This window comes from Spermophilus citellus (genome assembly GCF_964194105.1).
Source record: "Spermophilus citellus genome assembly, chromosome: 3".
Classification (NCBI taxonomy): domain Eukaryota; kingdom Metazoa; phylum Chordata; class Mammalia; order Rodentia; family Sciuridae; genus Spermophilus; species Spermophilus citellus.
The window spans coordinates 88,961,812-88,981,270 of record NC_138184.1 but is presented as its reverse complement, the minus strand read 5'-3'; the positions used below and the strand labels follow the sequence as shown (position 1 = coordinate 88,981,270).

General features: G+C 51.0%; 1 protein-coding gene across 2 annotated transcripts; it reads left to right on the top strand.

Moving 5' to 3' along the window:
- Positions 1-7,592: 7,592 nt before the first annotated feature.
- Positions 7,593-16,669, top strand: LOC308645991 (4-hydroxyphenylpyruvate dioxygenase). 2 transcript variants are annotated; one of them, XM_081288454.1, is made up of 12 exons: positions 7,593-8,556; positions 8,855-8,959; positions 9,391-9,433; positions 9,587-9,669; positions 10,803-10,892; positions 11,861-11,964; positions 12,367-12,444; positions 13,141-13,303; positions 13,425-13,496; positions 14,826-14,948; positions 16,247-16,363; positions 16,441-16,669. In XM_081288454.1, exons 2-12 carry the CDS (start codon positions 8,879-8,881, stop codon positions 16,549-16,551), a joined length of 1,065 nt encoding a protein of 354 aa, XP_081144580.1. In that variant the 5' UTR covers positions 7,593-8,556; positions 8,855-8,878; the 3' UTR covers positions 16,552-16,669. The 2 variants fall into 2 exon arrangements, with proteins under 2 accessions (XP_081144580.1, XP_081144579.1); XM_081288453.1 differs by having other exon boundaries at positions 7,593-8,959.
- Positions 16,670-19,459: the final 2,790 nt, after the last annotated feature.

The following is a 19,459-nucleotide window of genomic DNA, read 5'->3' as shown; positions in this document are numbered from 1 at the left end:
GGCGGAGCTGGTCCAAAAGCCTCTTTCTTTCTTTTTTTTATTTTATTTTTTTAGTTGTAGTTGGACACAATACCTTTATTTTATTTATTTGTATGTGGTTCTGAGGATCCAACCCAGGGCGTCTCACATACCATGTGAGCGCTCTACCGCTGAGCCACAACCCCAACCCCCCTGTGGAGGTTAGGTTATTTCTGGTCAGCTATAGCATGGTGAGATCAACTGAGAGTGTGGACTTTGGTGAGAGGAGGGCCTGGGTTCCATTTGCGGATGTTGACTTTCTAGCTGTGTGTCCTGAGGCACTTCTCTGAGCCTCCACTTTCTAGTCTGTAAAATGTGGTGATAAAACCACCTCAGAGGATTGATGAGGGGTTGGATGAGGAAAGGGCAGGGCATGTTGCGTGCTTACCACAGTCCCTGGCAAGTAAAGCAGAGTGACCAGAAAATGGGGGGAGTTCATGTTACTGCCAACATGACTATTTTGAGTAAGTGCTCTGCCTCCAGAGGTGACTGCTTGGTGGATCACAACCCTTGTGTTGAAGATTCTTTTCTTTTACATTAAGATGTCAGCTCACTTCTTAGAACACCCAAAACATAGGGATGTAAGAAAAAGGAGATAAGTTAAACTATGCAAAAATTAAAAATTTTGGTGCTCCAAAGGCAGAGTGGCCATGCCTGTGATCCCAGGAACTCAGGAGGCTGAGGCAGGAGGATTGTGAGTTCAAGACCAATCTCAACAACTTAGCAAAGCCCTGTCTCAAAATAAGAAATAAGGACTGTTTGGGGGGCTCAATGGTACAGCGCTTGCCTAGCATGAGCAAATCCCTGGGTTCAATCTCCCTGCTGTAAAACACCCACAAGACTGACCCATTTATATTGATATTCTGGTGAAGGCAAAACTGTAGGGTCAGAAAGTAGGTCTGAGGGGCCAGAGCCCCAAGGGGGTAAGGGATGGAGGGAGTGTGAAGGTGGGTGGGTACATTTGAGGGATTGTTCTTTATCTTGATTGTGGTGATGGTGACACAACTGTAGATGTTTGCCAAGGTACACTGAACACAGTGACTTCCACTCCGTGTAAATCATACCTTAATCAATATGACCCACCCCCCGAAGTCTTGATTAGCAAAATTGTAAATTATGATGAAAATCGTGTAAATACAATTTGCTGCAGAACCAGGAAGGGCAATTAGATGCACTGAAAAGGAGATCAGCATGAAGACACTGTGCAGTCCATGATCGGAAAAGCTGAAGGTTCCAAGTGACAAGACTGCACTGGTTCCTCTTCCTTTAACCCTCCATCAAGTCGTGAGACTTGGTGGCATGTTTAGCACTGCGGAAAATAACAGCAAGAACAAAATGAAAACCACCTGTGAAAAGGTTTTGTTTTTACACAAATGGTAACTTATCACAAATAAGTTATTACACAAATGGTAACTTTTTTGTTGTTATTTTTTTTAACTGAATGTACCTTGGAGCTCTTTCTCCATCATTACACAGAAAGTTCCTCTTACCAGGGATGGTAGCAATGCTCCCCAGCTCCCCACCTCCAGCTGCTGACCTTGTAGGCAGGCCTCTCTCAGAACCCCTGTAATTCTGCATGGTCTGTTCCCTTTGCCCTTGACCGAGACAACTTAACAGCAAAATTATCACCGGGAGGACCCCATGCAGCAGGGCGAGACCAACGCACAGCATCTGTCTCAGTTATCTCCTTCAGAGATCCTGGATGCAGCCAGCTAAAATGAGTCCCATTAGTCATCAAAGTCTATCTTAGAAAAGGAGGTGGTGGCAGGGTGTGCATGGGCCAGGCCATCAGAATATCAGGGCTCCCAGGGTGACCCCCACTGAGGGACCTAAGGCTCTCACTAGAGTCCATATTATTCAGTTTTGTGCAGGTTGCAAATGGACCACTAGAGGCATCTTGTTCTAAACCCCTTTGCCAGCCAACAACCAGTCGGGACTGGATTCAGAATTCAAAGATTGAATCAGCTTGCCAAGGCAGCAGGGGGTGTTTTCCTCCAGGAAGAAGGGAAAGCTTCCAGAAACATCACAAATGCCCTTTCCTCCTGTGCTGAGCCTCCCAGGTTCTTTCTATTATTTAAAAAAAAAAAAAAATCTGGGGGCTGGGGATGTGGCTCAAGCGGTAGCGCGCTCGCCTGGCATGCGTGCGGCCCGGGTTCCATCCTCAGCACCACATACAAAAAAAGATGTTGTGTCCGCCGAGAACTAAAAAATAAATATTAAAAATTCTCTCTCTCTCTCTCTCTCTCTCTCTCTCTCCTCTCTCACTCTCTCTTAAAAAAAAAAAAAAATCTCTGGGGCTGGGGATGTACCTCAAAGCGGTAGCGCGCTCGCCTGGCATGCGTGCAGCCCGGGTACGATCCTCAGCACCACATACAAACAAAGATGTTGTGTCCGCCAAGAACTAGAAATAAATATTAAAAATTCTATCTCTCTCTCTCCTTCTCTCTCTTTAAAAAAAAAAAAAAATCTGGTTGTACCTGGAACATCCCCCAAACCCTCGTGTTAAAGGATTGGTCTGGTTGCTTCTGGAAGCAGTGGGAACTTAAGAGGCGGGACCTAGGGGAAGGTCCTCAGGTGATTGGGGGCGTGCCCTCCAAGGGATAGTGAGAGCCCAGCCCCTTCCTCCTCTGTCCCTTCACTTCCTGGCCATGAAGTAAGTGGTTTTGTTGCATCAAGAGCCTCCACCATGATGTGCTGCCTCACTTCAGGCCCAAACAATGGACCAGGGGCTGGAAACCCCAAAACTGTGACCCAAAACAAACTTTTGTTCTTGTAAATTGATTTATCTCAGGTATTTGTTATAGTGACATAAAACTGATGAATGGACCCACTCAGTAATTAAATCTTTAAATTTTTTCAATAACCCCAGACCTTTTGTCCAGGTGGGCTTTGTATCAGATAGGGGAAAAAAGGGCATTTTTACAGAAATATTTTTATAAAACTTAACCAGAAAGATTCATTAGATTCAAGAAGAGGTTCAGGAAAAAAAAAAAAAGCCTGATTTTTCACAAATTTCCAAAATGGGTATATACAGCCTGGCATGGTAGTACAAACCTGTAATTCCAGCAACTCAGGAGGCTCAGGTAGGAGGATTGCAAGTTTGAGGCTAGCCTCATCAAGTTTATTTATTTTATTTTTTTTTTTAAAGAGAGTGAGAGAGGAGAGAGAGTGAGAGAATTTTTAATATTTATTATTATTTTTTTTTTAGTTCTCGGCAGACACAACATCTTTGTTGGTATGTGGTGCTGAGGATCGAACCTGGGCCGCACGCATGCCAGGTGAGCGCACTACTGCTTGAGCCACATCCCCAGCCCCGCCTCATCAAGTTTAAACAACCTGTTTCAAAATTCGGGACTGGGGTTGTGGCTCAGCAGTACAGCACTTGCCTAGCACAGGCAAGGCCCTTGGTTCGATCCTCAGCACTACATAAAAATAAATAAATAAAATAAAGGTACTGTGTACAACTGCAAGTAAAAAAATAAATATTTAAAAAAACATAATAACATTTTAAAAATACTTTTTTGGTTGTAGATTGATATAATGCCTTTATTTTATTTTTGTATTGTTATGTGGTGCTGAGGATTGAATCCAGTGCCTCACACTTGCTAGGCAAGTGCTCTCCCACTTAGCAACCCCAGCCCTAAAAATGTTTTTTTTTTTTTTTTTAAAGGGCTGGGGAGTTAGCTCAATGGCAGAGCATACCTGGGTTCAATCCCTAGTACCAAAAAAAAAAAAAAAAAAAAGAAGAAGAAAAGAAAAAGAAAGAAAGAAAGCTTTATATAACTGACCACTAGAGCTGGTGATGCTGCTCCAGTGGTCAAGAGTTTGCCTAGCAGGTGACACCTCGGGCCTGATCTCTGACACTGTAAAACAATAAATTAATCAAATTTTAAAAATAATACATGGACTGGGGCTGGGGCTCAGTAGAGCCCCAGGTACAGCAGTCACCTAACACGTATGAGGCTCTGGGTTCAATCCTCAGCATCACATAAAGATAAATAAAAATAAAGATATTGTGCCCAACTACAGCTAAAATAAATAAATAAATATTAAAAATATATATGTGTGTTACAGATATATAGATTATATATGTGTATACATATTTATAAATAAATAAAAAGTTATAAATATTACATAGAAAATTTATTTGTATGTGTGTATATACACACATACATACATATTTTCTACTATATATATATATATATATATATATATATATATATATATGTATATATATATATGTATATATATATATATAAAATTTCCCAGCTAGGTTCGATGGCGTATGCCTGTAATCTCAGTGGCTCAGGAGGAGGAGGCAAGAGGATCCCAAGTTTAAAGCCACCCTCAGAAACTTAGCAAGGCTCTAAGCAACTGTCTCTAAATAAAATATAAAAAGGGCTGGGGGTCGGGGCTGGAGTTGTGGTTCAGTGGTAGAGCGCTCGCCTAGCACATGCAAGGCCCTGGGTTCAATCCTCACCACGACTTAAAAAATAAAATAAAATAAAGGTATTGTGTCTGACTACAACTAAAGAAAAAGCAAAATATTAAGAAAAAAAAGGGGGGGGGGCTAGGGGTATGGCTCAGTGGGTGAGTGCCCCAGGGCTCAATCCCTGGTCCTGGTAGCAAACAAAACAAAAAAAAACCTACCCTGTTGGTCCTGATCTCCTGAGCAGCCTAGAGGAACGAAGTTTCACCGGGTCTACTCTGCATTTGACCCAGTACTTCCTGAGGGTGCCCACTGGGAGAAACTGAGTGAAGTGGAATCAGATTCAGACCACAGTTGCAAAATGCAAGGGACCAGGAACAAGCAAGAGAAGACGGAGGGGCCCAGGCCTTATGACGTGGCCTCCCCAACATGCTGCTGTGAGTGGGGATCCTGAGTTAAAGGAACGGACCACAGAAAGATGGAGCTGGAACTGGGGCGTGGCATGTAAATCACATGTGCCAGCCCTGGGTTCCATCCCCAGCACTGGTAGGGAAGGAAGGCGGGCAGGCAGGGCCGGAAGAGCAGGCTAATCTTGGATGAGCAAGAGCAAACCTTTCATCAAGGCTTCTGTAAGTGACCCAGGTGGTCCTGCAGATCCATGGGGTGTTCGCCCTATGTGGCCCCACAGAGGGGTGACTCCAGTCTGCCACCATCCTGGAGTCAGGATCTGACTCACTGGGCAAAGCAACTGTGCCTGACTTTGGCTTGGAGTCAGTGTCAGGCACCTGGGGTCTGTGCAGCCAGGACTGCAGGGCCAGGCTGCCTGGTGGGGCCATCAGGGTGCCAAGGAGGAGGGCGCCAGGGCACCAGGGCTGCGGCCGCTGGGACGCTCACACTCCACTCCAGGGAAGCGCTGCTTGACTTTCAGCCTTTCATTCCCCAAACAAAGCTTCTGCTTTGTGAAGCAGTGAACCAGGCAGGGTCATCGCCAGTGTGTCAGGCTGAGTAGAGATGCCATGGCTGCCAGTACAGCGCCAGAAGTCCCCAAGAGCAACCCCAGTTCAGTGACTTGCTAGGAGCACTCGCAGTCCAGGTTACAGCCACAGGCACCTGGGATTCACTATAGCCAAATAGCAGAGCCAAGTGAGCAAAGGGAAAGGTAAACCAGGTGAAGTCGTAGGAAGCCAGCGAAGCTCCCAGTCCTCAGCCCTGTGGGGTCACATGCTCATTCCTGCAGCAGGCTGTGAAGTGGTCTCTGCGAGGGACGCTGGACCGAGTCAAAGTCCACCAGGGTTCTGCCAGGTGTGGGTTGTTGGCACTCTCTACAGAGAACAGCCCAAATGCCAGGGAAGGGGAAACCACTGTGTGTGTGTGTATGTGTGTGTGTGTGTGTGTGTGTTTCTCCCCACTGTGGTGCCAAGGATCAAACCCAGGGCCTCACACATGTAGGCAAGTGCTCTACCACCCAGCTCCACCTCCACCCGCCACTTGTGCAAACCCTCTGGGCACAACCACTCTGGTCATTTCTGAAATCCAGGTTCCAGGGTACCAGCCCAGCCCCCAGTGTGTACCCTTTCTGCCCCTCAGGGTGTGGTGCAGGCTGGATCTCAGGTGCCCATCTGTTTAGAGTGACAGTTGAGCAAGTTCCCTGGAACCCACCTCTTGGCCCAGGCTGGGCACAGAGAGCAACGGCCACATCCCACTGCTGCTAATCTGTTATCACCTGAGCCCAGTCCGAGCTAGTGGCATCAGGGAGGAACAAGGGTGCTCCAGACACAGGGCTACACACGTTCCCCTCCCAGGGCTCTGCCCACAGATGGCAGTGGCACCTGTAGGCATCCAGATGGGACTCAGACCCACAATGTTTCTGGAAGCAAAGTCCAGAGGGGAGGAGGAACATAGTCACCACCCCTACTCAGTTGAACTGGACACCAGCCTTTGGCTCCCAGGGCTGCTGATGACGTGCTTCCTGGATTCAGCAAACATTGACCTTGTGCCCAGCATATTAGCCAGGCCAGGCTCCAGGAATAAGGGTTTGAGTTGGCCACAGTGTGCAGGGGACAAGGTGTTCCTGCTGGCTTGGGGGGATGGGTGGGCTGCGCTGAGCTCTTCTCCCCCAGTGGAACCTTCTAGGCCTGTGAGCTCCACTCTAGTTTTCTCAAATGGAAAATAGACTCAGGGAGCTGAGGTGGATGTGGGTGGTGGGGAGGCAGGAAGCCTGGAGAGCCATATAGGAGGTAAAGAATGAGGGGGTGGGACCACCTCACCTGCCTACAGAATAGCCCAGAAGACAGAGAAAGGCAGGGAGGGGATGGGTGGATGGGTGGATGAGACCCAGCTGCAGAGTCCAATGGGCTGCAGGGCAGAGTCCTGTTCTGACCCCAAGGTCACCAGCTCTGTGACTTTGGGGAAATGCATTTGCCACTCTGGCCTCAGTTTCTTGGGGACATCAATATCTCCCATTTTGATGCAATTTAAACTGTGGGCCCCAGAGGTAGAAGCCCCTGGCTCACACTCCAGTTCTGTGCAGCCACTTGCCAAGGGCACAGCCTGGGAGAGTCCTCTGTCCTGTACTCCAACCCCCACGGTTGCTGGCCAGGGTTTCCATCATCAAAGCAACAATGAAGAGAGTTTCAGGAGACTGGCATGGACCCAGAGCCTGGTGAGTGCTGGAGACTGGGGCAGGGGCAAGGCCAATGCTCTCTTCCAATACTCAGGCCATAGCAATGTCAAGGACTCAACCCCCATTAGGGCCCCCCAAATCACAAAAAAACAGCTATTGAGCCTGTATGCTGTCTTCTGTGCAGGTCCAACTCCAAAGACTGGCACTGTATCTCACAGAAGTCCTTCCATGCTATTATGGTTCTCATTTTATAGATGGAAAAACTGAGGTCAGAGGGTCTATGGCATTCCCCAGTCACACAGTATAGAGCAGAACCAGAAAGCAAACCCCTGAACACGTGCTCCAACTGCCATGGAAAAACCCTTTTATCCCAAAGACAGTCTATGTGTTTGTTCTGCCAAGAGGGATTCAAGACCAGTGCACAGATTCCTGGAGTAAGAAGTTCTCAAGCTACCACTGCCCTCAAGCTGGCCTTGGCTTCTGAGCTTTGACTCTGGATGGCAAAGATCACAGTCCCACCCTGGGGTCCTGGCGGAAATGTACCGTGGGCTCCTTGCCCTGGCTCTGCCCCCACTGCCTAGTGGACCAGGGTAAGTCACTCCCCCTCTGAGCCTGGCAGCATTGCCTTGTCCTGTGAGGCTCAGAGGCAAGGCCTTTGGAGCTGAGCTCACCTCCCCACCCCCAGGTGGACCAGGGAGGTCAGGGGAAGGCCCTGCCCCCTGGTAAATACCTCTGTCCAGCACTCCCAAGCTGTGCGTCCCTGTCTTCCTGGCTGGAAGCTTGACCCAGATCAGCCATGGTGAGGGTCTGCCTAGGACCATGGTGGGGATGAGGACCTGCCATGAGACTTCAGCAGTGCCTGTCCCCCTGGCAGAGCCTCACTGTCTTTTTCTTTCTCCTTAGACGACCTATACTGACAAAGGAGCAAAGGTGAGCAGGAAGGGAATGGGGGACCTGGGTCCAGAAGGGTGTCTGGGCTGGGGAGACCAGCATGTGAGCACAAAGTGGAGAGGAACAAGATTGGGGGTCTGTTAATACCTGGGCTCCCCCAGACTGGCTGGACTCACTTGCACCCTCCTGAAAAACTGTCAGCTCTTCTTCATTCACCTGCTGACTTCTTCATCTCATCTGGAAGCTCTGGCTAAGTCTCCCTTCAATCCCTGCTGCTGTGGCTGTTCCTCCTGGGAAAGCTGGGCTGCCTCCTGAGGGGCCTTCCCAGTCCCGGACACTCCTGCACACTCCAGGGGCTCAATTTCTAAGTGAGCAGTGTCTCCTGAGGCCAGGCAGAGCTCGGTGGGGTTTGGCCTCTCCTAGGTGCTGGGGCTGAGTCTGGGCGCAGGAGCGGGCAGGGGAAACCTCTCCACCTGCACTTCTCTAGACCTCCTTCCAAGGACTCAGCCTCCCTCCTTCTCTCCTCCTGCAGCCTGAGAGAGGCCGATTCCTTCACTTCCACTCTGTGACCTTCTGGGTTGGCAATGCCAAGCAGGTAACCAGGGCAAGGTGTTAGAGTGGGCAGAGGACAGGCAAGAGGGCCCCCTGGACAGGGCAGGCCCCCAGCTGGTCTGGGATTGAATCCTGGAATGGGGAAATGGGGGCCCAGTAGGGATCCAAAGCTTTGAACCCCAGCTGGAAACATCTGGGAGGGCACAATGTACCCAAGAGCAGCCTTTTCCCCAGTGCAGTCTCTGCTCCTGGGCAAGAGGGCAGGCAGGGGACAGGGACTGTCATCTGGGCCCCAGGCAGGTTCTCCACCCTCACGAACACTGTCACCTCTCTGTCTTTAGGCTGCCTCCTTCTACTGCAGCAAGATGGGCTTTGAGCCACTAGCCTACAGGGGCCTGGAGACGGGCTCCCGGGAGGTGGTCAGCCATGTGGTCAAGCAAGGAAAGGTGCGTCCACACCCCAGGGACCCCTTGCTCTCAGGGCTTCTTGGGTCTAATGTGGTAGGCACCTTTGCAACAAGGACCTTCCCAGGCGAGTCTCCTCAGCCTGGTCCAGTGCTGGCCCCACAAGTTCAGCAAGCCAAGGCCATAGGTGTAGGGAGTTTCAGCAGAGCTGTGGCCCATGGGGTTCTGGGAATTTTCCCCCAGGGGACCCAACAGCTGATCATGGGTCCCAGGGGTGGCACGGGAGAGAGTCCCCAGCCCTCAGGATTGGGGAGAGGCAAGACAGATAAGGAGCTAGAATTTGGGATTCAGGAGTCCTGCATGGCTGCCCCCTGCTCCACCAGGGATTTGTGGGGGTGAGCAGGACGGAGGGGAGGTGCACCTGCCCACACTCCCCTGAGCCACCAGTCACACCCGCTTCTCCACCACGGTAGATTGTGTTTGTCTTCTCCTCTGCACTCAACCCCTGGAATAAAGGTGAGGGGCCCCGGGGTGGCAGCAGGGCTGTTGGAGGGGGTCAGGGGTCAGAGGGCAGGGCCTGGGAAGGGCACAAGGGAGGCTGAGCCCAGAAGGCTGAGAGCCTGTCCAGGGGCCTTGAACTCCAGTGCCAGCGCTCCCTGCCGACCACAGAGATGGGCGACCACCTGGTGAAACACGGGGATGGCGTGAAGGATGTGGCTTTCGAGGTGGAAGACTGTGACTACATCGTGCAGGTGAGAATGCACCTGGGCTGGCCTGGGAAGAGGCCTTAGGCACAGCCGGCTCTCCTTGGGCCACAGGGACCCTGTCAGTCAGGGTTGGATATTGGTGTGACATACCTAAGTCCTACGGATGGAAGCCTGGCCTTACTATGTGTCTTCCATTTCATGTTCCCACACATGTAAAATGGGGATAATCATAGCCTGTACCTCACTGAGTTTTAAAAGAGGAAATGGAGTCAGACATGGTGGCACATGCCTGTAATCTAGCAGCTCAGGAGGCTGAGGCAAGAGGATCAAAAGTTCAAGGGCAGAGTCAGCAACTTAGTGATGCTCTAAGCAACTTAGGGAGAACCTGCCTCAAAGTAACACTAGAAAGGGCTGGGGATATGGCTCAATGATTAAGTGCCCCTGGGTTTCAAACACGGGTACCAGAGAGAGAGAGAGAGAGAGAGAGAGAGAAATGGTGGGGGGGAGTGGAAATTACAATTTCTGGACTATGACTCTGAACCAAATGCAGTCCTAAGGAATGGTGAGGCCCTGGGTTCAATCCCCAGCACTGAAGGAAAAAAAAAAGGTGGATTGGAGGTTCAGAGTAGATTCCAGAGTTAGCATGACTGGGTCTGGATCTTCCCAGCTGTGTGAAGTCGTGTTCCTCGCTGTAGAAGGCAGACAGTGCTGCTGTGAGGACTGCCAAGAGCATCCCCAGAACAAGCCTGGCCTGGGTGTCGCATTGGCCTGCAGTAAGCAAGGGCTTGCTAAATTAAGGCACAGACCTGGCATGCAGGGCTCCTGGCACAGGGCCCGACACACAGAGGTCACTTCAGAAATGTCCACCCCCATTCTTCTTATCCTCCACTCTTTGTACAGGGAGGGAAGCTGAGGCCTGGAGGGGGAGGAGGGCCACAGAGTGAGTTAGGAGAAGCAGACACACACACACACACACACACTGCCTTGTCTCCCAAGCCCCAACTCTGAGCCTGGGCCTCAGTTTCCCTTCCTGCTCAACGGGGATGAGGCACACTTTGGAGGGGGGACAAGTGACACTGCCATGTCAGAAACACATAGAAACCAACCCAGCCGGAGCAGCAGGCCAGGACTCAGGGGCCCCAGCCCTCACCGGGTCCCCATGCTCCATCTCCCTGCAGAAAGCCCGAGAACGGGGGGCCAAGGTAGTGCGGGAGCCCTGGGTGGAGGAAGACAAATTTGGGAAGGTGAAGTTTGCTGTGCTGCAGACGGTGAGTTCCCTTTGATGTCCTCACCCCTCCTGCTGCCAAAATCCACTGAGATGCCAGGATGCTCCTAATTCACCCCATTACACCATCCCACCCATGGGCCTCAGAACGTGGGCTTACCCTGGGATCTGACCTCTCAAAGTGCTTGGCCAGAGTGCAGAGGTGGCTGGGGCCACCAGCCACCCTTCCCCGGTTCCCCTGCCCCCCCCCCAGTGAGACGTAACAGCTTGGGGTTATCAGCTTTGTACAGGGGCTTGTTCAAAAGGAGAGAAGGGTGGGCCTGGGAAGCCACGCCCCACACTAGCTATGAGTCCATGAACAGACCAACTTCCCTCTCTGTGACTCAATTTAAATAAATTGGAACTGGACTCCTGTGTGACCTGGGGCACACTAATGCACCATTTTGTGCCTCAGATACTTCAGCTAGAACCCCAATCAGGGCCATTGTGAGGGCTGAGTGTGACCATTGGTGTAGAGCACTTAGAAGAGCAGAGCTTGGCACACCATAGATACTCAGCAGAGATGACTGATTCTGCAGCCCCGTGCTGCTATAGGACAGAGACGACCCGAGGTCCCACCTCCTCAAGATCACATCAGGCATTAAGCCCATTGAACACCCTTCAGCATGATTAGAGCCGATGCCTCCATGGTTTTCATCGTCAACACAATTTCATTGAGCACCTGCTATGCACCAGGCACTGCCTAGGAGCCAAAGACAGCATGATGAGTAAAACAGCATCCCTGTCCCCACAGGGCTTCTGGTCCCCTGAGGCAGTTAGATTGAGATTGAAACTCCTAAGTAAATGATAGAAGGCAGCACATGTCAGTCAGGGGAAGTGACTTTCCCAGGATCGACTTAGGAACTCAGGCTGGTTTGGGGCCATGAAAAGACCCAGCCCTGCCCAACCCCATCCCCCTGCCTGAGCATGGGTGGGGTCCTAGGACTGAGCCAGTCTACTTCCTATCTGCAGTATGGGGACACCACACACACTCTGGTGGAGAAGACGAACTACACCGGCCGGTTCTTACCTGGATTCGAGGCCCCCCTGCTCAAGGACCCCCTGCTTCCCAAGCTGTGAGTGCCCCAGGCTGCAGGAGTCGGGTGGAAAGCCCTGAGGCGGTGGAGAGCCTGTCCCCCTCCTCCATATGGACTGGGCTTCTGTGATGGGACCGAGCTCCTGGTGGCTACTGGAGCCCTCTGAGGGCACAGAATACACGGGCCACAACACCTGAGGGCCCCAGGTCCCATCCCAGCCTCCTCCCTCCTCAACCAGTGGACCTTGGACAGGGCGCTGGAGTTTTCGATGGCCCTGGGTCTTCATCTATAAAGTAGGGGTTGCACTAATGAGTTAATTAAGCGCTTTGGCCCCCTGTAAGAGCTGCGTAGGTGGGAGCTGTGGCTATAACAGGGGCAGTGGGAATGGTGAGCTTTGGAGGGCAGCCTTCTCCTTGCCCCTCAGTGCTGTCCTTTTCCTAGGCCCAAGTGTGGTCTCGAGATCATCGATCACGTTGTAGGAAATCAGCCTGATCAGGAGATGTTGTCTGCCTCAGAATGGTGAGCCCTGTCCCTCCCCACAAGGGTCCTCGCCCTAGTCCTTGTACCAGGTGGAAAGGAGCACAGGTGGGTGGGAGGTGAACCTGGGCCAGCCCTTCATTTATTCTCCATACATTGTCCCCTGAAGAACAAGGGATTCATGGCCTACTGCAATCCACATCCCCCCCATGAGGAACTGCAGGGGTGTTCCTTCCAGTCAGTGGGGGGCAGATGCCTCTACCTGACTTGGTCTGCTTCCTGCTGACCTCCTACGGTGGGAGGTGGGGAGAGACCAGAGCAGAGAACAGAGGCCTGAGCTCCCTTTAGAACAAACCCAATCATGAGAACTGACTGGCTCTGGCCATAACATTAACATACTCCTGAGGCAGAGCCCTGGGTGACCTAATCAGCACCCAAGGTTCCCTAATACCATCGCACTAGCAGCTAAAGTCCAGCAGGAGGCACAGGAGCCCCCTGCACCACCCAGTCCTCCTGCCTGAGCATGGCCTCCTATGTGGCTTCTGATATGAGACACTTTATTTCCACCTTGAGGAAAACTGTCACAACAAGGGTAAAGACCTACAGCATGTATGATGTGATTGTCATCTCCCTTCTGGAGCCCCCTTGAGGACATGTTCTGGAGGGTGGAAGTGGGAGCATGGGAAGCCAGTCCCAGGCCAGAACTCAGAGCAGATGTGTCCTGCCTGCCACCTGCAGGTACCTGAGGAACCTACAGTTCCACCGCTTCTGGTCTGTGGATGACACACAAGTGCACACAGAGTACAGCTCTCTGCGCTCCATTGTGGTGACCAACTATGAGGAGACCATCAAGATGCCCATTAATGAGCCCGCAATGGGCAAGAAGAAATCCCAGATCCAGGTTTGGCCCTGCCTGGCTGGGGAAGGAGAGAGGAGGGAAGAGGCTTGAGGCCTCCAGCAGGGCAGGGCAGGGGTGTGGGGAACAGAAGCAATGACAGGGGCCTCCTGTTTGCCTTTCCCAGGAATATGTGGACTATAATGGGGGAGCTGGAGTCCAGCACATTGCCCTGAAGACCCAGGACATCATCACAGCGGTTAGAACACCATCCCTGGTCTTAAGCCCCCTTCCTTCAGCTCCAGGGATGGTCTCTGCAGAATGGGAATGGAGGGGGCAGTGGCATTCTGGGTCCCCTTCTCCAGCCTGGAGGGCTGACAGGGTTCCCTGCCTAGTTCCTGCAACTCCTGTGCAGGTAATCCCTACGTACCTCACTCAGAAGAATTTGGTGTCTCTAGAACACTCTGGCTTTAGTGGTCACAGATGCCAGAGGATAAGGAAGACTGCATCCTGCTCCTAGATCTGCAAGACCCTTGCCATTTTTCTCTGGGGCACTCAGCAGCCTTCCTGGGCTTCAGCTGCCTCACCTCGAAAATGAGGATATTATACTATGAGACTTGTCCTTTCCTCCAAATCAAGCACCCTGTGTCTGTAGCTCTAGCCCTTGGGGAGGCGGGTCCTGCCTAGGCCTTAAGGGAAAGAGCCTGGACTGTCCCATCCAATCCTGTGGAACTTCATTTGTATCATGCCTGTTGAGGCTCTGCCATGTGCTAGGTGCTATTTTAGATATGTGGGACACTTTAGTGACAGTTTCTGCTCTTATGGAGTCAAAAAGCAAATTAAATAAATAGGTGATGTGAGAGGTCTGGAAGAACAGGTGGGATATGGGGGAGCAAGGGTGGGTCTTTTCACCTTTAAAGTGGGTGAAGGAAGGTCACATAGGGAAGGAGACTTTTGAGAATGCAAAGGGTTGGAAGGACAGAAGCCCATGGAAATCTCCAAGAAGGACCCCGGGCAGGAGGGATGGCTCAGGCGAAGGCCCTGAGATGGGCATCTTCCAGCAAGGTTGCAGGAACAGCAAGGAGATCATCAGTGTGACTGGAACAGAATGAGCAAGGGAAAGAGGTGGGAGATGGAGTCTAAGGTGGAAGTGGGGGCAGCTGGTGAGGGCCTGGCAAGGACCTGGAATTGGACTCTGAGAAGAGGCACCAACCTGAGGTAAGCACCGAGTGGCATGATTTGGCCTGTGTTTGAATAAAATCCACTCTGGCTTCTCTGCTGAGAACAGATACTTAAATCTCTCGATGCCTCAGTTTCCCAGCTATGAAATGCACAGGGCAGGATTGCTTCACGTACAGGAGGAGGCAAGACTAGAAAGACAGGCACATAATGGGTGCTCTGTGAATGTCATGGATCCCTGCTCTAATGGGACTCAGACAAGGACAGAAAGGGCTGAGGCCACACTGCATCTTGGCACTCAGGAGAGCAAGGACAGGGATCCTGCCTCCTCATGGCCCAGCAGCTCTACCTGGCTTAGGGACACTGAGCCTAGAAAGACAGAGGCTGACCTCAACCTGCTCTACGACAGATTCGTAGCCTGAGAGACCGAGGCCTGGAGTTCTTGAGTGTTCCGTCAACCTACTACAAGCGACTTCGGGAGAATCTCAAGACAGCCAAGATCCGGGTGAAGGAGAGCATTGACGTGCTGGAGGTGAGGCCCAGCGGGATGCTAGGCCACTGGCAACATGAGCCCTGAGTTCCATCTGGCCTCCCCCACCCTTCAGCAGACACATGCACACAGAGGGAAAACCAGAAAGAAACAGAGTGTGTGTGTGTGTCGGTGCCATATAAAGTTAAAACAGGCAACCTAGGGCTACGTTAGTGGCAAACTTTCTGAGAAGGTGACTTTAATTGAAAGCTGTATAATAAGAGGGACCTGGCCAAGAAGAGAGCTAGGAAGAGCATCCCAGCAGAGGGAAGAGCAGGTGCAAAGGTGATGGGATGGGAGCAAGCTCCAAGTGCTTGAGGAGCAGGAAGAAGGCTTGTGTGGATTGAAGACAGCATCTGAGAAGAGGTGTACCAAGGCAGGTAGGCGGTTCCACTTGGGGGCTCTTACGACGGGATTTTGCACTTCTTTAGCCACAAAGCATTGAAGTTTTTTGTTTTTGTTTTTGTTTTTTGGTTTTGCTTTTTAGCAGCTTTGTGGGTGCACAGAAGTCACATTAAATGTTACCCCATTATCTATATGCAAAAATCAAAACGAATTTTAGATTTTTTTTAAAGAGAGAGTGAGAGAGGAAAGAGAGAGAGAGAGAGAGAGAGAGAGAATTTTTAATATTTATTTTTTAGTTCTCGGCGGACACACCATCTTTGTTGGTATGTGGTGCTGAGGATCGAACCCGGGCCGCACGCATGCCAGGCGAGCGCGCTACCGCTTGAGCCACAACCCCAGCCCAGATTTTTTTTTTTTTTTGTACAAGGTATTGAACCCAGGAGTGCTTCACCACTGAGCCACACCTCCAGCCCTTTCTATATTTTATTTACAGACAGAGTCTCACTGTGTTGCTTAGGACCTTGCTAAGTTGCTGAAGCTGGGTTTGAACTTGTGATCTTCCTGCCTCAACCTTCAAGATGCTGGGATTACAGGCGTATGCCACCATACCCAGCTCAAATTAAGAACATTTTCATTTTCCCCCAAAGAAACCCTGATCCTCTTAGTTGTTACCTCCCAAACCCTCCACTTCACTCCTCCTGCCCCAACTTTAGGCAACCACTAGACTCCCTTTGGTCTTACAGATATGCCTAGTCTGGAATTTCATATAAATGAAACCATACAACATGTGATCTGTTATGACTAGGTTTTTTCACTTAGTATAAAGTCTTCAAGGTTCATCCAGTTTTAGCCTAAGTCAGTACTTCATTTCTTTTTGTGTGTGGAGTGCTGGGGATTGAACCCAGGACCTCACACATGCTAAGCAATCCTTCTAATGGAACTCCTCTCTCGCCCAGGAGCTGAAAATCCTGGTGGATTATGACGAGAAAGGCTACCTCCTGCAGATCTTCACCAAACCTATGCAGGACAGGCCTACACTCTTCCTGGAAGTCATCCAGCGCCACAACCACCAGGTAGGCCCTTTGCAGGGCCTGCAGGGAGCACCATCGGCTTTCTGGGTCCCCAGCTCACCTACTGTCTCCCACTCCAGGGTTTTGGAGCCGGCAACTTCAACTCGCTGTTCAAGGCTTTCGAGGAGGAGCAGGCGATCCGAGGCAACCTCACAGATCTGGAGACCAACGGGGAGGTGTCCGGCATGTAGGCCCCGCCCACCGAAGGCCAAGCCCCTAGTACTGTAACACGCCCACCTTCTCCGCCCTCAAAGTCAGATCCGCCGGTCTCGCTTCCGCATTTAGACCCCAATCGACTTCGGGATCCAAGGCTCCGCCCACCGCTGACCACGCCCCCCTGGTTGAGCTACTCTTGTGATTAAAGTGGACCTGGTCCAAGGCGGTGTGTGGAGTTTGTGCCCGGGAGGAGCAGTAGCGTCCCTTCGCCACGAGGGGGAGGCCAGCGCCACGGCATTTCGGAGGCATCTGCCTTAGGGGATCCCGGCGCCCTGCGACCCGAGCCAGTGTAGGGTGGGGTGCAAGCGCTTTGCTAAGCGGGACTGCGCTGGCCGAGGGGATTTCTGGAACATGGGGACGGGGAGCCTACAATCTAGAGGAAAGGACTGGTAATGCCGTTTCCTAGAAGACAGTCAAGCAGGTCTGAGGTTGAGAGGCGATGGAGGTGGGAGGAGGACTAATTCAATGGAGGGAAAGCCCCTCTGAGAAGGTGACTTTGGGGAGCCGCAGGGAAATCGGGGAAAGCGTCTCTCGGGTAAAGATAGCGGCAAGAGATAAGGTCCTGAAGTGGGACAGAAGGTGGCAGCATCCAGACTGGTGGCTTTATGACTGCTAAAGATGCCCTGTCTTGGATTTGGTTACCTACCGGGCGTCCAAACCTCTGAACAAGTGAGAGGGGAGAGTTAGCCAAGGTACTTTAGGGGCGCCATCCTTGCTGGGCAACCAAAGGACTCAGGACAGGTAGAAGGGATCTGAGCCTCTCAGCTTCTGCCCTGCACCCTCACGTGACAGTTCACGATGCCCCACCCAATGCCACTACACCCGCTCTTGTCCCCAGTGAGAAATACTTTTAGAAAGGGGCTCTTCATACTCAGCCACCAGCGACCCTTGCAAAAGAATGAGGCAACTGGTCCTAAAACCCTTGAGAGGCAAGTATTTCTTCAAAATCAAAGAAGAGGGGGTTAGGGGAGTAGCTCAGCAGTAAAGAGTTTGCCTAGAATGTGTGTGCAAGGCCCTGGGTGCTGTCAGTCCCCAGCACAGCAAAAACAGACAAACAAACAAAAAATCACACAGCAAAGAAGAGATGGGTGGGGGGCAAATTTGGTCTCTTCCTTCTGCTTTACATGTTGACATCCCTCCCTGAATAAGAGTCAACTCAAAACTAGGTACAGGTGGATGGATCTCCAGGCAGGGGAAAAAATCTGAGATGGTATTATGGGGGAAATTGAGAGATTTTTTTTTTTTCAGATTAGAAAAAATATCAGGGTTTCTGGGATCATGAAATTCAAAAATGAAAAGAACATGGGAGAGAATCAAGATGCACAGGGGCCAGGCCCATGCAAAAAATAGTCTCCCTCTATTCTCCCATGACTTATGCAAAGGGAAATTCTATAACCCAGAAGGCGGCAGATTGGTGGCTTCTAGGCTAAATCTGGCCCATAGATGTATTTTATATTGTCTGCATGGTTTCAAACAAGTTTGCAACACTATTGTAGAAAGTTGTGCTCTTTTATATACAGACTCTGGTTCTTTCTGGAGCAGTCAGAGGACTCAGGCTTGCCTTCCTATGCAGCAACAGGCAGCTGGTGTTAAGTGTAGGTGCCTCTTTAGATTCATCTGAAGGTTTGGGTTCTGGGCAGAGTAATCCCCCATTAGCTGGGCTCAGACTAGGGAACCAGACTGCCGGGTTCACATCCTGATTATCGCTAGCTGTATGACCTTGGCATGCTACCTGGCTTCTCAGTGCCTGTGTTTCTTCATCTCTTGAACAGTGCTGAGAGCTGCCGAGTTTCATATCAAAGGTATGGCTTGCACAGTGAGGAAATGTGTTTTTATTCCTGGAAAAGGGACTGGGTGAGGGACTCCTGCCCAAGTCTGCCTGGAACCCCCACCCACCTCTCCCTTGGTCAGATATACACACATCTCAAGTTGGGGTTCTCCTTTTAGCCCCCTGCTATGGAACCAGTGGAAGAGCCTTACTCAGCAGGATTATGGGAGATCAGAGGGAAAGTGGATAGATCTGAGGAATAACACAGAACCACCACCAGATCTGGGAGGGGAGAGGAGGGGAAAGGTAGAATCCAGGATGGCTGGACTTTGAGCTTAGACAGCAGCAGAATGTGAGTGAAGCAGGACACAGAAGTGCCATTGACTAAGCTGGAAAATTTGGCAGGAGGAACAGTTTCAGAATGCAAGGTATTATTATTATTATTATTTTTTTTTGTATTCAGATGAGTTTCCTCCATGTACCTAGGGCTGGATCCCTGTGTTACCATTACGTTCCCCTGTAAGGCCCAGCACCGTCTGCCTCACCTACTCGATACCTCTCAGATTTATTTTTTTACCCCCTTGCATGTCAGGTTTAACTTCTGACAGTGGACACTTTGGCCCAGGGCTTATGTGCCTTTTAAATCCCTGATGTCAATCTTAATGTTTCCCCTTAAAGGTTACAACAGTTAACATTTCCACAATGATGCCCCAGTCTCCTTGCCTTCTGCCAACTGCCATGGGGTATTTTGCAATTTCCAATTCTGGCCAGCTTGTCAGGGAAAAAGAGTGCTGTCCACACTTCTCTAGTAAGAGAGGCTCCACATCTTTTCAGTCAGGTTGCTTTTGTTAAGATTCCAAGACTTTCCTTCATGGAAATACCCTGGACACCATCTAACAAACACCACAGGCCCCTTGTCACCGTGTCGGGGGATCAAGCAGATCCAGGCCCAGTGGCCCTGGAATGCCACAAACACTGGGCGCACTCTCTTCTCAACTTGTGGTATTTTATCTGTCTCTTCTTCCTCTCAGTTGCAGTCCAGAGGGATGTCTCCCAACATGGTTGAGGAACCACCTTTCCAGGTACTTCTGGTGACAGTAAGATACTTGATCTTG